At 49.0% G+C, this 15,009-nt stretch overlaps 1 protein-coding gene across 1 annotated transcript in view; it reads right to left on the bottom strand.

The window, feature by feature from the left end:
- Positions 1-15,009, bottom strand: part of MYO10 (myosin X) — a 207,524-nt gene that overhangs the window by 120,528 nt on the left and 71,987 nt on the right. Inside the window, exon 3 of the mRNA XM_030332238.1 lies at positions 9,339-9,497. Coding sequence (XP_030188098.1) covers positions 9,339-9,497 — 159 coding nt within the window. The remainder of the gene's footprint in view (positions 1-9,338; positions 9,498-15,009) is intronic.

Here is a 15,009-nt window from a genome sequence, read left to right as displayed (position 1 = left end):
ATAAAACAGAAGTACGAAACAACATGGGGACGACAGCAATAGTTCCTAACAGCTTATTGAAAGAAGGACGAGTCAGGTGGAATCTTAGAGGTCTATCAGCAAAAATAATTACTGCCCAAGACCTCTTATCTTTCCCCCACTTCCTTAAACATACCACTCTGCCTGGGTAATTTTATCCCTAGAACAAAGGCTGCGTGGATAAGGGATTCATCAGTATTAGTAAAAATGGTGACCTGCAAGCGAAGGGGGTCAAAGAAGAGCCTGGCTGTAAATTAAGTGCCAAGTGAAGCAAAGGTCACATGTGGTAAGAAATTCTAAAAGCTGTGACACACATTGGTTACGTGTCGTAGCATTTATCACTCTATAAAAAGGTATCAGTACTGCTCTACAAACGGCCACGACCACCCCATGCGGTTTCAGACTGTGGACACATGAAACTCTCAAACATGAGGCAGGACCAGGGCTACGACTGGTCTCATACTGGATTCCAAATTCCACAAGAATAAATAGCTTGGTCATTTTCACAGCTTTTCAGAAACAGACCATTCTACTTTGAAGCACATGACACCTTTTTCTAGTGACAAAAGTTCCACATAACTCCCCAAAGAATACATTTCCTTGCCCGTTTTAATAATCTGGAACGGCTGTCGCACATACTGCTTAAAAACGTTGGAAGAAACTCACGGCATCTCTTCAATCCAAAGTCCACCAACTCAAGATTTTCGAAAGGCCATCAGGGCGTCCTGCCTGGCACCCCATCTCCCTCCAAAAGGACCGGGGGTGACGAAGAAAACGAAAAGTGACCCAGGGGCCTCAGATGCTTTGAGACACGGAGGGATCCATGCTGCCATTAAGAAGGCACTGTTCAAACACGGGAACAAATGGTCTATGCGACAAAGTTTGGTCATCAGAACCCAGAAGTCCTTAGCCCGGAGCACCTTGCCCCAGAACACTGCTTAACCCCTCCGGGCCTACGCTTCTGGTCAGTCTAACCACATATCCTCTGATGACCCCCACCTGACTGCTATATGAGAGTACTACATAAATCAGAGGTATTTATCGTTTTTGTTAATGAGGATAAAAACCACAACTTGCTTTTCCCCATGTGATCCTGAACATAGCTGGACACGGAACAGATCATCTGAAATGCGTTACAGAAATCGGCTAGTCAGGGCCCTGCCATACTCTGCTAAAGGGAAAACCGATTAAGAGGTGGGGGTCGTCAGGAGATTTATTTCCCATACACCCTTCTCCTCTTTCCTTCCCTTTTGGTCATCACAGCTCAATATGCCAATAATTTACTTCCTCAATCTTCACCTTCAATGCAGCTTCAGTTTTACATCACAGATCCACACACTCAGTGGCCCACTGGACATCTTCACTTGGATGACCCTTAGCTTCAACTCACATGGATGAGACTAAGCTCCCCCCAAACACCCATTTCTTCTCAGTGCCATCTTGACAAAGGCACCACAGTCAACCCAATGGTTAATCCAGAAATCGAGGAGCCATCCTACAGAAATTCACTCTATCGGCCCCCCGCCCCCACCCTCTCAAACACTTGCATTCTTCCTCTCGGTATGCTTCATACTCAAACTCTCTCAGGATTGGTGTGGAACGCCATCGTTTCCCATTGAGTTAGCTGGTCAACTTTCTCCTCCTAGACTGGATACGTCCCGCACTCATCCATCACCTCGCAGGCGGAGTGAGCTCCCCCAGAACTCCTGTTTAAAGTTGTCCCACGCAGCCTTCACAGATCTATTCAAACTCGTTCATGTATACACGGAGCCCTTCCTCACCTGTTCCCGACCATCTTGCCGGACAGCTGCCCGCCACAGTGATTTCAGCATCTTGATTTCCCACAGTTGGACAAACGCACCCTGCGGGCTCACGTGTTTGGCACGTGGCAATCCTCTGCTAGAAATGAGCCACTCTCTCTCTCGGCCAAACTAGTGCCTCTCCCGGGCATCACTTTCCTCTGACCCTTTCCTTCTTTTCTCCTTTGGGTGCCCGGTCTTGATGTTCCAAAGTACTTTTATCACACGCACCGCACCCTGAGCAGTGGTCAATGGTGTGCCTGTGTCTGTCTTCGCCAAGGAACCGTGAGGTCTTCGAGAGGCGGGATCTCTCATTTATCCAATCTTTCAAGAAGCAACTCCTGTGAACAAGAGTACTCTTGCGTCCTTGGAGGTTAGCGCTCAGCCCGGCCCACGGGTAGGGCGACATCGACGTAGCTATATTGGGGGCACGTGATTTGACCACAAATCAATTCGTGTTTTAACCATGTTGCAGCGCTCTAAGTCCACTACCTTCTACATAAAAATACAAAAAACAAAAAACAAACACAACTGCTTGCTGTCATTATCCAATTAAACCATTGAAAACATTTTTACACAATTAAAAACAAACTGTGAAGCATTCAGGTTGAAAACCAGATGGCAAGTTAGTCGGAAACTTCAGTCGATGCTGAAGTCAAGCTCTGAAATTCAGAAGCGACACTTCCATTTAATGGGAGTAACCTTCGGGCCAACATTCCCTCCTTGGTCAAAGGAATCTGACCTTCGAAAGAGAGGCAGGAAAGGAAGAGAAAACATCATAAAAACAACGTTCCTAACCGCCACCCTCATGTGCTGATACGGAAGTGGCCACTCAAGCGTACCAACGTTCGGCGAAGTTTAAAAATACATACGGTCAAGGCAGATGGGTGATCATCATTTTCTGGCAACATCAGTTTTGATTTCATGTGAAAAAAAGCCTCAGACAAACCACACTGGGTTCAGCTGTTCCTGGTATGAGGGAGGACTGGCCATCCTGTTTTAAGGCCATCCCTGCGTCCCTGAGAGGCTTTGGAAAGGGACAGAAATGAATCCCCCCCAGCCCCCTCCACCCCAAAAAGGCTACTTTGGGGAAACTCAGTGCAAGGAAATAACGTGCGGACTTGGATTTCCAACCCCATCCCACGCCCAGTCCCACCGGTACAGACGGCCCGGGGCTTCCCCACGGGTGAATGCCCTCCACCTGCCGGCTGCAGTCACCAAGTCCCCAGCCGGCTACTGACCGTGAACACGCTGCGCTGGGCGGGAAGAAGCCGGCTTCCGAGCTCACTCGGGAACATGGGCAGGCCACGCTTGCCGACTCGGTCTGGAACGCCACCCGAGCAGAGGGGAGGTATTTTTGAAACCCCCCAAAACACATTAGCTTTTGTGCCTACAATCTTTTGTGCCTACAGAAGCGTTCACCTTTGGGCCCGGCCCCAGCTTCTCCAAACGGGCTCGTCTGATCCTGATGTCTGTGCTGTGGGTTCGGCAAGCCCAACGAGGGGACAGGCGGGCTGGGTGTCCCCCCCCCACCCTTCCTCTGGAGCCATCCCCGAGGCCATAATTGCAGAGGAGCCCTGCCCTTCCCTGCGGCTCCCTCGCTGATGTGGTTTTGAGCCCTTCCTAAGAGGCTGGGGGAGGAGCCTCCTCCGTGCAATTGACCCAGAGCGCGACAAACCCTGGCACATCCTTTGCCTCTCTTCCGTGTGGCTGCAGACCAACCTGCCGCACCACGGAGCCCGCCTGGCAGACCCCGGGCTGACGTGTAACATGACAGAAAAACCTCATCTGCCCTTGTCGACACCGTGTTTAGACGCTGGGTACGTGACAATCCGAAACGAGCCAGGCTCCAGAGGACACGCTAAGACAGGCGTCCGAAACCAACCCGTCCTCTCCCCACGCTCCTCCCCTGGAGGGGCTGCCGGGACCCTCAGCGCCAAGTTCTCACGGCCACGGGGGCTTCACGAGGCTGGGAGTCATTAAGACGCACCCCTCCTCCCCCACACTTCTATCTCCTTCTTCTCTGGCTCCCCACCCTCCCCGCCCCGCCCTGGGCGAGACCTCCTCCTTCTCTTTGTCCCCGCGTATTCGCGACACTCTCTCTGCCAACCTGCCCTCCCTGGCCCATATCACAGCGCTTCGTGATCAACGCGGCTGAGTTCTTCCTCGGGGAAACCCCCTCTTCAAAACCCTTTGGCAAAGACGGGGTGGTCTGGGTGCCACCAAGCCCAGACGCTGCTGACGGACTGTCAGCCGATCAAGGTCCCTCAACCTCGGGAGGACCAACATCTCAGGCCAGAGGTCACTTCGTGGTGGGATGTCAGCAGCACCCCTGACCTCTACCTGCTAGATACCGTTACATCCTCTGCCTTCGCTATGCAGCTAGAGATGCCCTCCAGATTGTGCCGAATGTCCCCTGGGGACAGGTCTCCCGGCTGAGGCTCACTGCTTTAAGGGTATTCTGACCCCGGCCTGCCCCTCCCACCTGACTGCTCACTGGTCCCCAGCACACCGGATTCCATGAGCAAAGGGACTTGCCCCGACTGAGGCCATCGCACTGAATTCACTCTCGTCTCTCCATCTGCACACGTGGCGTCCTCGAGCCTTTCCTTCTGACCCACTCTTATCCCTGCCTCTGAAGTGTCATTCCTGTCACCTCCTCCCACCCTATAGGGCGTCTCACGACCAGTTCAGGCTTTCTCACCCACCTGCAGGTTACCTCTCCCTACTTCTTTCTTGTCCCATAAACACATGCTCCTCTCTCCTCTGTCTTTCGGAACTTACAAGTGCGGGTATCTGTCCTCACCCGGTCTCATGAGTGGCAGGAAGAGACAGAGGAATGCGGGACCCTCGTCAGACCCTCTCCCGAGGAGAAGCAATCAGGGGACAGCCTCTGTGGCAGGAAGCCCACAGCAAAGAGGCCGAGGGGGGAGTCTGGGACGAGGTCCCAGGCTGGGAGCTGTAGCGTTAAGCAGGGCTCCTATCTCAGAAGTTGCCAGAGGGTGGGAAAGATGAAGCGGAGCCTTAGGCACCAGAAACCTCAAGTTCCAGGAAAGCAATCCAGCATTAGGGCCGAAGGAAGGGGCCCGCGCAAGGCAATCATGCCAAGAGCAGAGCTGCCCTAACCAGGGGTCAGGTCCCAAAAGGACGAGTGGCGAGGCTAGGGTCATGCAGACCCACACAGTGACAGACAAGTCTGTTCCGTTCCCGTTCTCAAGAGCCCAGGGCCAAGCTCCAAGCTCCAGGCAGGAGCTTTATAAAGACCTCGTAGTACAGACAAGTAAGATGGGGGAAAGGTACAAAGGTAACGACATTCCAGAAACTTTCCCCTTGTCGCTTGATTTTAAAGGAGTCCCGTCAGATATGGGGGTTATGACATCTGACCTTTTAAAAAACATAAATTAAAAACCTGACACACGGGGGCGCCCGGGTGGCTCAGTCGGTTCAGCATCCGTCTTCGGCTCAGGTCATGATCTCACACTCTGTGAGTTCGAGCCCCGCGTCGGGCTCTGTGCTGACAGCTCAGAGCCTGGAGCCTGCTGCAGATTCTCTGTCTCCCTCTCTCTGCCCCTCCCCAGCTAGCTCTCCCTCTTTCTCTCTTTCAAAAATCAATAAACATTAAAAAAAAAAACTGACACACAGATTAAATTATTAATGTAGAGCCCAAGAGAAGGTGGGTAGAGAAAAGCATGCTCACCTGGGATTTGTCTGCTCTGAGCATTTATCGCTTTAGAGCTGTCTACCCCATTTTATTTTATTTTTTTGAGTTTGTTTATTTTGAGAGAGAGAGAGAGAGAGAGAGAGAGAATATCCCAGGCAGGCTCTGCCCCATCAGCACAGAGCTCAATGTGGGGCTCAAACTCACACACTGTGAGATCGTGACCTGAGCGGAAATCAAGAGCTGGATGCTTAACCGACTGAGCCACCTAGGCATCCCTGTCTACCCCATTTTAATGGAGGATGGTAACGGTGGGGAAAAATATCTTACTGGGGTCTGGTGAAGTCCTCAGGCAGTAAGGGTGGTCCCCAAGGAGGAAAAAAGCTAAGTCCTTTTTCACACAAGACAGCAGACCTTCCCACCTGGAGAGGAGTCTGCTCCCCAACGACCTGTGTCACCTGCCACTCGGAAGAGAAAGCCAACAAATAAAAATAATGCAAGATCCAGAGTGAAGGAGAAGACCCACGGGGGGGTTCCTTCTCAACAACGTGACTCACCGGAGGCCACCTATGGTAGACAGAAGAACGTGCCCCTCCCCCACCCCAGCCGTCCACGCAGAATCCCCAGGACCCGTGACTCTGCCGTATGCACAGGGCTGTGGAGATAGGATTCGGGCTGGAAACGCCGAGATAGGGAGAGGATCCAGGTGGCCCTAACTGCAGGAATCCTTGAAAACTAGACGTCTTGGCTGCAGAGAGAGAAATGAGAAGAAAGGAGGGGAGCGTGGAAACACGAGAGGGGCTGGGTCCACTGTTGCTGGCTCTGAAGGTGAACGAAGGGGGCCCGCAGAGGCTAACAGCAGCCCTGGCTGACAGCCAGCAAGACCACAGGGACCTCGGTCCTGGAACCGCACATGGGACCAGAAGGAGCTGGGGACAGATCGCCCCCTAGAGCCTCCAGAAAGGATCACCGACCTTCCCACACCTGGGTTTTGGGCTGGCAAGACCCCAGCCGGACGACTGACCTACGGAACCATAGGACAGCACCTGCTGTTTTAATGGTGGCAATTTTTTATGCCAGCAATAGAGAACAGATACAGCACCCGTGGCACAAGTGATTTTTTTTTTCCTCTTAAAGACACAGCCAGGCATCACTCAGAGCTGGGAGAAAAGGCAGGAAAGAGGTGGTTTTTCTGGCAGGTGGTGGTTTTGTTTTGATGGGGCAGAGCCTGGCTTGTGTGGTCTCCACCCCAAACAGCTTCAGCGATAAGAAAACCAAGGTGGCTGCTTCATGATAATACAATGATCCAAGTCTCACAAGGCAGGCGCAGGAGGGCAGTATTAACTGAAATGACCTGCAAGCTGACGTACAAAAATCCTGTGTTTTTCCCTCGGAGCAAAGGACAAAGGGGCGCCTGGGTGGCTCAGCTGGTTAGGTGTCTCAGTCTTGGTTTTGGCTCACGTCACGACTTCGTGGTTTGTGAGTTTGAGCCCCACGTCGGGCTCCGGGCTGACAGTGTGGAACCCGCTTTGGATTCTCTCTCTCCCTCTCTCTCTCTACCCCTCCCTTACGCTCTCTCGCTCTCTCAAGATAATTAAATAAGCTTAAAAAAAAGGCAGGGGGGAGGAAAAGTTGTTCATTGTAGGGAATAAAGCCAATATCCTATTCATAGGCTTTAGTGGGCAATTCAGCTATCAGGTTTAATATCCTCATCATCATGAAAAGAGGGGGAGGAAAACTTAAAAAAAATTTTTTTTAATGTTTATTTAGTTTTGAGAGAGAGACAGAGAGCCAGAGTGCAAGCTGGGGAGGGGCAGAGAGAGAGGGAGACACAGAATCGGAACCAGGTTCCAGGCTCTGAGCCGTCAGCACGGAGCCCGATGTGGGGCGGGAACCCACGAGCTGTGAGATCATGACCCGAGCCGAAGTTGGACGCTTAACCGACTGAGCCACCCAGGCGCCCCTAGGAAAACTTTTTTAAAGACTCTGCCTTTTAACCCTTTGGCAGTTTTTTCCCCCTTCCAATTGGATTTTTCCTGACTATTGAACGTAGAGTAAGACCTCGTATCTAAAGACAGAAGAGTTTGAGTCCCGAAATACCTACAAGACGCACACACCGATAAAGAACTTTTAAATCTAGCCTCACACTTTCTCATCAACTAGAATGTTATTTCTAATACGTCTGGCGTTTATTTTGCAAACATTGATTACACAGCTACCAGGTGCCTGGCAATGTCCTTGGCTCAAGAAAGACAAAATACGTCCTTGACAAACCGAGCAAGGAAACTGCTATGACGGGACAGTGTCAAATACTTACTCCTAAAGGCACAGGGGTGGTGACCTGGACACATGTAGTGGCTACTCCCTGGGAAGAAGGGAGTTCGCTGGTCAGCTGGAGATTCTTTTTTTTTTTTTTTTTTTTAACGTTTATTTATTTTTGAGACAGAGAGAGAGCATGAACGGGGGAGGGTCAGAGAGAGAGAGAGAGAGAGAGGGAGACACAGAATCCGAAACAGGCTCCAGGCTCTGAGCGGTCAGCACAGAGCCCGACGCGGGGCTCGAACTCACGAACCGCGAGATCATGACCTGAGCCGAAGTCGGACGCTTAACCGACTGAGCCACCCAGGCGCCCCTGGAGATTCTTGACATGGGGACAGAACAGAGCTTTGCCAGCACGCGCACAGCACAGAGCAGGCAGCCATTCACGTAAACACGTAGGAATGTTACCTTTCCTGAAGAACATACAGAAACTACTCTAATCTAAAGACTGAGTGTAAGCAAGCTCAGCCAGTCAGAGGACGAGAACACCACGGCATTTCTCTAGATCAGGCTGTTTAAAACCACGCGGCGAACGTCAGGTCAATCTGGCAAGCATGAAACTCGCTACGTAAAAAGCAGAGGAAAATTAAGCAGTAAACCTGCACATAACGGATTCCTCCTTCTTTCCCAGCCCTCCTCCCCCTGTCTAAGGGTAAATAAATTAATTGGAGGAACATGGATACCACGCAAGCCCGTCTTGAGTTTCCGTTAGCACCTGCTGGCTTGCTGTGAAGGCTGACGCTACTCATCAAAATCACAAATATATTGGCAAAATTAACCGTAACTGCTAAAGAACAAAACTTACTAAAAGATCGAGAGTTTTTACAATACTAAAACTTGAGGTTTTTAGGGACAAACCTGTATAAATTTGAACTTGACAAGAAGAAAAGAAAAGAGTTGCCCCCTTTATTATCAAGACTTGGAGGGGCGCCTGGGTGGCGCAGTCGGTTAAGCGTTCGACTTCAGCCAGGTCACGATCTCGCGGTCCGTGAGTTCGAGCCCCGCGTCAGGCTCTGGGCGGATGACTCGGAGCCTGGAGCATGTTTCCGATTCTGTGTCTCCCTCTCTCTCTGCCCCTCCCCCGTTCATGCTCTGTCTCTCTCTGTCCCAAAAATAAATAAATAACGTTGAAAAAAAAAAAAGACTTGGAAACAGGCAGATGAAAAAAAAGATAAAATCTGCAGGCTCACCTGGACAGTTAAACTAATCTCCGTACTCTAATTCCAAAAAGTACGTATCACGGAAATGACTTTGAAATGATTTCTAAATACTACTTTCATTAACACCGATCTGGACCGCGAACAGAATGCGCTCGTTAAAAGAGGTCAGATCACCTCTTTCCAATAGAAAGTAACGATCAAGGCAAGAAACGCGAGAACACGATTTCTCGAGCCACGTTTCCAGTTTGGCAAAACACACCCGGAGACACAGTCTGACTTCGATTAACTGGAGGTTCTCAAAAGGCCAGAAAACACCCTCGGAAAACAAAAATTAACATTCACTCAAACCTGAGGGATTTTTACAGACTTAAAGTTGGAACTTACGTATATTTGATTTCTCTTATATCGCCGGTACAAGTTGTGCATGATGGAGCCCCCGTGGAGCTCCGTCAAGGTGGCCATGTCATCGACGCCCTCTTCGCTCACGGGGTGCATGGCGGTGACCTTCTGGTGGGTAATTGTGCTCTGCTTGTAAGTGAACACCTGGGAGCAGAATGAATTCAGTTGTTTAGTTATCGGCGGTGAATGCCGTCCGCAGACATCTCCCACCTTAAAATACAATCCCAGTACCAGTTTTAGCAACAAGAGCCTGAATTGGCCAAGAAAAAGTACACTGCAGAGAGCTTTTTCATTTTTTCTGTGCACCTATTTTTAGAGGAAACGATCATTTGACAATTGCCATTAGATATTCCTAAAAGACATTATTATCAAGTACTAGCCATCCCTTGGAGGACACAGAAATCTTAAATTCACAGTTCACTTCCCTGCAGATTTCTCCTGTTGCTATACATCAGTAAGGGTTAGGACGCTGGGTAGGGTAGGATCCCAGGGTTAGGACCCTGGCTAACCAAACTTTTAGAAAATAATTTGGCTTCTCTGCATAATGTTTCCCATGGGATCATACAGCATATCTCAAAACTTCATCATAAAAGCTCTTCAATTTAAGTGTTACATAAATTCACCCTGGCAGTCTCCACGTTTGTTCAAAGAGTGGAACGCACCTTCCCAGGAATGTTCAAAAAGATGTCCTTGGACTCTATCTCCTCTCCACCAGGATATGTAGCAAACAAACGCCTTCTCAGATTTAAAATAAAACTGGGGTGTTTGCTCAATAGTCTACCTCGCTCAAAATTCCAAACACCATTGATGAGTGCCGCATACACGCGGTAGGTAGCATGTGCATGACAGAATTCTGATATTTTAAGACTGATTACTGAATTTCCATGCGTTTCTGAAATGCTTTTGTGCAACTGATTTGATTTAGGACTTAACCATGTTGGGGCACCTGGCTGGCTGGCTGAGTTGGTAGAGGACGCGAGTCTTGATCTTGGGATTTTAAGTTCAAGCTCCATGTTGGGTGTAGAGATTACTTAAAAACAGAATCTTACCAAAAAAAAAAAAAAAAAAGGACTAACCATATTAAGTCAGCTCCCGTCTGATGATCAAAGTTTGGCCAGCTTTACATATAAACTCACGTACATAACAAAATCATTTGATTATGGCGTCTACTCCATAATTATTCACTTTATACTTTTATAATACTCATCCTTTAAAGACATGAATACATAAAAAGGACCTAAATAACATGAAAAATGCACAGTCTTCACAGGCACACGTACTTCACATGCGCACACGCACAAAACGACTTTCTGGAAGAGTATCTGCAGAACTTCCTGACTGGGGAATTCTATTTTTAAATATCAACCAGATGCCTACATGGCAACAAATAGTATGTTATTGCAAAAGAGAATGACACACGAAGGAAAGCAAAAGTACCAATCCAATGGTTTCCAGTAGCCAGGAAAAAGGGCAGGTTTTATTTTTCTAGAGAAAAAAATAAAACTTCAGCCGTGGCATTTCTGCCACATGAGCCACAAAAGTTGGTCAAAACCAGTCCTGAGAAAGTGCTGGAGGCCAGGGCAGACACCAGAACCATCCTTTCTCAGGACGAGCCACTCTCCCCAGCTGCTTCCTGGCCGCACATCCACCAGGAGATGCTCCAGCCCCAGCGGCCCCACCTCCTGGCAAGGAAGCCAACCCCCCACCTCACCCCCTGCCACGGAGGCACCCACAGGGCAGGCCAGGCCTGGGGCCCGCGTGGGGAGTGCAGGGTGGGGTATGCCACGGCCAAGGTAACAGGTATTAAAGAAAACGCACAGGGACATTCAAGAGTGTAGGCATGTCAGTTCTAAGACACTGACTTTCCATCCTAACTCATGGAGGAGCGTTGAAGGAACAGAGATTTAGGTCAAATGTAGAAGTCGTCTTGGGGCAATCTGGAAAATCCCAGAAGTGAACGGCTAAAAAAAAAAAAAAAAACCCTCTGCCCTTCCCCAGCTTTGCCTCATGCCAACGATGCTAATCCAGGCGGGTTTTCTGGAAACACTAACCATTGGGCTGGCACTGGGGTCTTCACCTGCAGTGACTGTGACGGTGGGGGGAGGAAGCAGAACCTGTCTGGCCCCGTGAGCTCCCAGCCAGCTGAGGAGGGCAGAAAAGAGTCCCCGTGTCCCCTCTCTGCTCCCAGAGCACACGGGAGGCGGCTCTTCTCACTCTGCTTGCTCAAAGCTCCTGCCACACAGCAGGCGGGGTGGCTGCCCCAGGTTCCCAGGAGAATGTGCCCACAGGAAAGACGACGAGGCACCAGAGTGGGCGCGACAGGCTCCCGCTCAAACTCCCCCAAGACTCACCATCGGCGAGTCCCTCCCAAGGTGGAAACAGCCCTACCTGCTGCTTGAGTATGCTGAGAATTCCAGAATCTGAGGACAGAAATGGTTTAGAATACGGACATGTCATCTGAATTTACATGGAGTCTGCCTTTTGGAAATAATCACATACAGCCCACAATACTTAGACGCTAAGTGTTTATATATGTGTCTATATACATGAAACTAAATACTCATGTCATCTGTAAACATTTCATTGTCTTTTTTCATGCCCTGGGAACCAGACAATGCGTGAGCCAAAATACAGAGGGGGGCACACGGGCACTGACAGAAATGGCTACACACTGTAGAGTTCCCACCTTCATACGTTTATTTGTCTTCAGGTTTTCAAGACCATGCTGTGTGTAAAACGGGGACACGTGCAGTGGGAAAATCCAGAGAACTAGACCAATCCTTCCCATGGCCTCAAGAAGACAGAATCAAGAGGGCAGATAATAGTTACATAAATAAGAGGGGCGCCTGGGTGGCTCAGTCAGTTAAGCGTCCGATTTCGGCTCAGGTTGTGATCCCGTGGTTTGTGGGTTCAAGCCCCGCATTGGGCTCTGCGTCGACAGCTCAGAGCCTGGAGCCTGCTTCGGATTCTGTGTCTCCCTCTCTCTCTGCCCCTCCCCCACTCACATTCTCTCTCTCTGTCTCTCTCTCTCTCTCTCAAAAATAAATCAACATTTAAAAAAAACAGTTACATAAATAAGAGACGATGAGCAGAAAAAAAAAGACCAAAACATTATGCCAACTGCAGCTGCTCAAAACACTGATTACTCCCAGAAAAGTAGGATATGTAGAAAATGTATTTGTGAAGGAAAGGCAAGGATAACCATCCCTTCAGAGATGGGCTAATATCTGTAAAGATTCTAGAATAGTGGGTGGGGCACTGTAGATGCTAAATAAGTGGCTGAGAAATTAAGGAAATGCATTCATTCGAGCAAATATTTACTGGTGCGGTCTAAGCCCTGGGAATATGGCTTACATTCCAACAAGGGGAAGAAAATAAAACCAAATATACACGTAACTATCACACATGGTCATGAATCTTTTTTTTTTTTTTAACATTTATTTATTTTTGAGACAGAGAGAGACAGAGCATGAAGCAGGGAGGGTCAGAGAGAGAGGGAGACACAGAATCTGAGACAGGCTCCAGGCTCCGAGCTGTCAGCACAGAGCCCGACACGCGGCTCGAACTCACGGACCGCGAGATCATGACCTGAGCCGAAGTTGGACGCTTAACCGACTGAGCCACCCAGGCGCCCCAAATCTTTATGAAGACATAAATCAGGGTATAGGGACCAAGTACCACCAAGGCTTATTTAATGCTAAATATGTGAGGACAGCCTCACTGACAGGGTCTCTACGTTGATGTTACCCTAAGGAGGTAAGTGATGGGATCCCCCCCCCCGCACTCAGTGTGTTAATGTGCACTGGACGAATTAACACCTGATTTAATCTAGAAAGATTTCAAAAGATTCATGACAGCCACAGTCTTATTCAAGAATTTTTAAGGAGAGTCCCTTGAAGCATCAAAAGTCACGGCTACGTGCAAGAATTAAGAGGGTATTAGTTGCACAAGATTATTCCCAAATAGCAGGAGAACTCTAGCTTTACAGAATGGGATTATTTTTACAGGAATTTTTTGGGAACAAACAGCCAGAACACCAAAATGTATTCCTAAAAATCCAATTCAGAATAAACGGACTTCCTCCAACGGAGCATATACTAGGAGAAAGGTGGTAAGGTTAAGAAATGGAACAAAATATGGAAAGATTAATAGACAGGAAACCAATTTAGAGAAAATGCAGCCTCAGAACAAACAGCTCCTGTTATAGAAATCCAAGCCGCGGGTCACAAGACAGGCTGGATTAAGCATGGGAGAACAAAGGAAACCAATCAACATGATTGGAAAAACAACTCAGAAGGCTGGCCTAACGCTGGGTCCGCTTCTACACGAAGAATCACAAGGTCTGAAGTCAATTAAGTAAAACATAGCTGAGCTACTATCCACTTTTACCTTGAAAAGTTTTATTTATTGAAGTCATCTCTGCACCCAACGTGGGGCTCAAACTCACCACCCAGAGATCAGTCAGGAGTCGCACGCTCTTCTGACTGAGCCAGCCAGGCATCCCCATCTACTTTTAACCTTAGCATAGCACTTACATTGCAAGGAAACTCGCACCACGTGAATGCAAGAGTCTCCGTAACACCAAGTTATGTATATGTGGGTATATGTATACACACACACACACACCTCTCTTATTGCAAGTCATTAGAAGCCCCAGTCATTACATTTAGCTTTTCTAATCAAAGAGAAAGGAAAAAGAAAGTAATCCTGTCATGTCCTCCCCTGATGGACAGATGGGGTAGAGGGTGTTCTCAATCTGGGGAACCTCATCTCACTACATCCTAGAATTTCGGCTAGAGTATTTTTTTTAATGTTTATTTTTGAGAGAGAGAACATGAGCAGAGGAAGAGAGAGGGAGACAGATGATCTGAAGCGAGCTCCACGCCGACAGCACAGAGCACAACGTGGGGCTCGAACTCACGAACCGCCAGATCGGGACCTGAGCCAAAGTCAGACGTTTTAACTGACTGAGCCACCCAGGCGCTCCCTCAGCTAGAGTGGTTCTGAATTCAGCACCCCTCCTCTACCCACGGAACACGCGGCCCTATCTGCAAACAGTTTTGATGGCCAGAAACACCACAGGATTATTCAGGCCAAATGTCAAGAGGGCCTGGTGGAGACACCCTGGTCTCGAATGGCCAACCGACCAGGGGTCTACACAGATCCTAGGAAAAAAATGATGCGAACGAGCCAAGGCCTATGAACAAAACCTTTCATCAAATATAAAAACGTTTTGGAAGCAAAGACAGAAAAACACTGAATAGGGTTCATCAAAGGTCAGCATGACACTATTCTGCAATTTCGTTTTTGGTTCTTTCTTATTTGTCCTAAGTTAAGAAGGGTAGGGGTGAAAATAATGACAGTTTCTAGGCATTGGGGTTTGCTTATATTTGTGCTCCCTTGTTCTGTATGTGTTCGTACAGATATGATCTACCTGTACCGTATCATGGTCAGATGCTCATGGGCCAGTTATTTCTTGTTCCTACCCCATCCAGGGTGGCCCTCCCGTGTCGGGGCCGCGTACATCCCGCTACCTTGAGGCCTCAGCCCCAAGGTGATCCTCCCAGAAGACGCCGACGAGGTCAAGGGCACCACGTCGGATTCCTCTTTATTCTGCTGTGGGTACTCTCTTCCTAGCTCCCGGGACAACCTGTAA

Source organism: Lynx canadensis, chromosome A1 (genome assembly GCF_007474595.2).
Source record: "Lynx canadensis isolate LIC74 chromosome A1, mLynCan4.pri.v2, whole genome shotgun sequence".
Taxonomy (NCBI): Eukaryota; Metazoa; Chordata; class Mammalia; order Carnivora; family Felidae; genus Lynx; species Lynx canadensis.
Note: the sequence above shows the minus strand (reverse complement) of the source record. Positions and strands in the feature narration are given on the sequence as shown.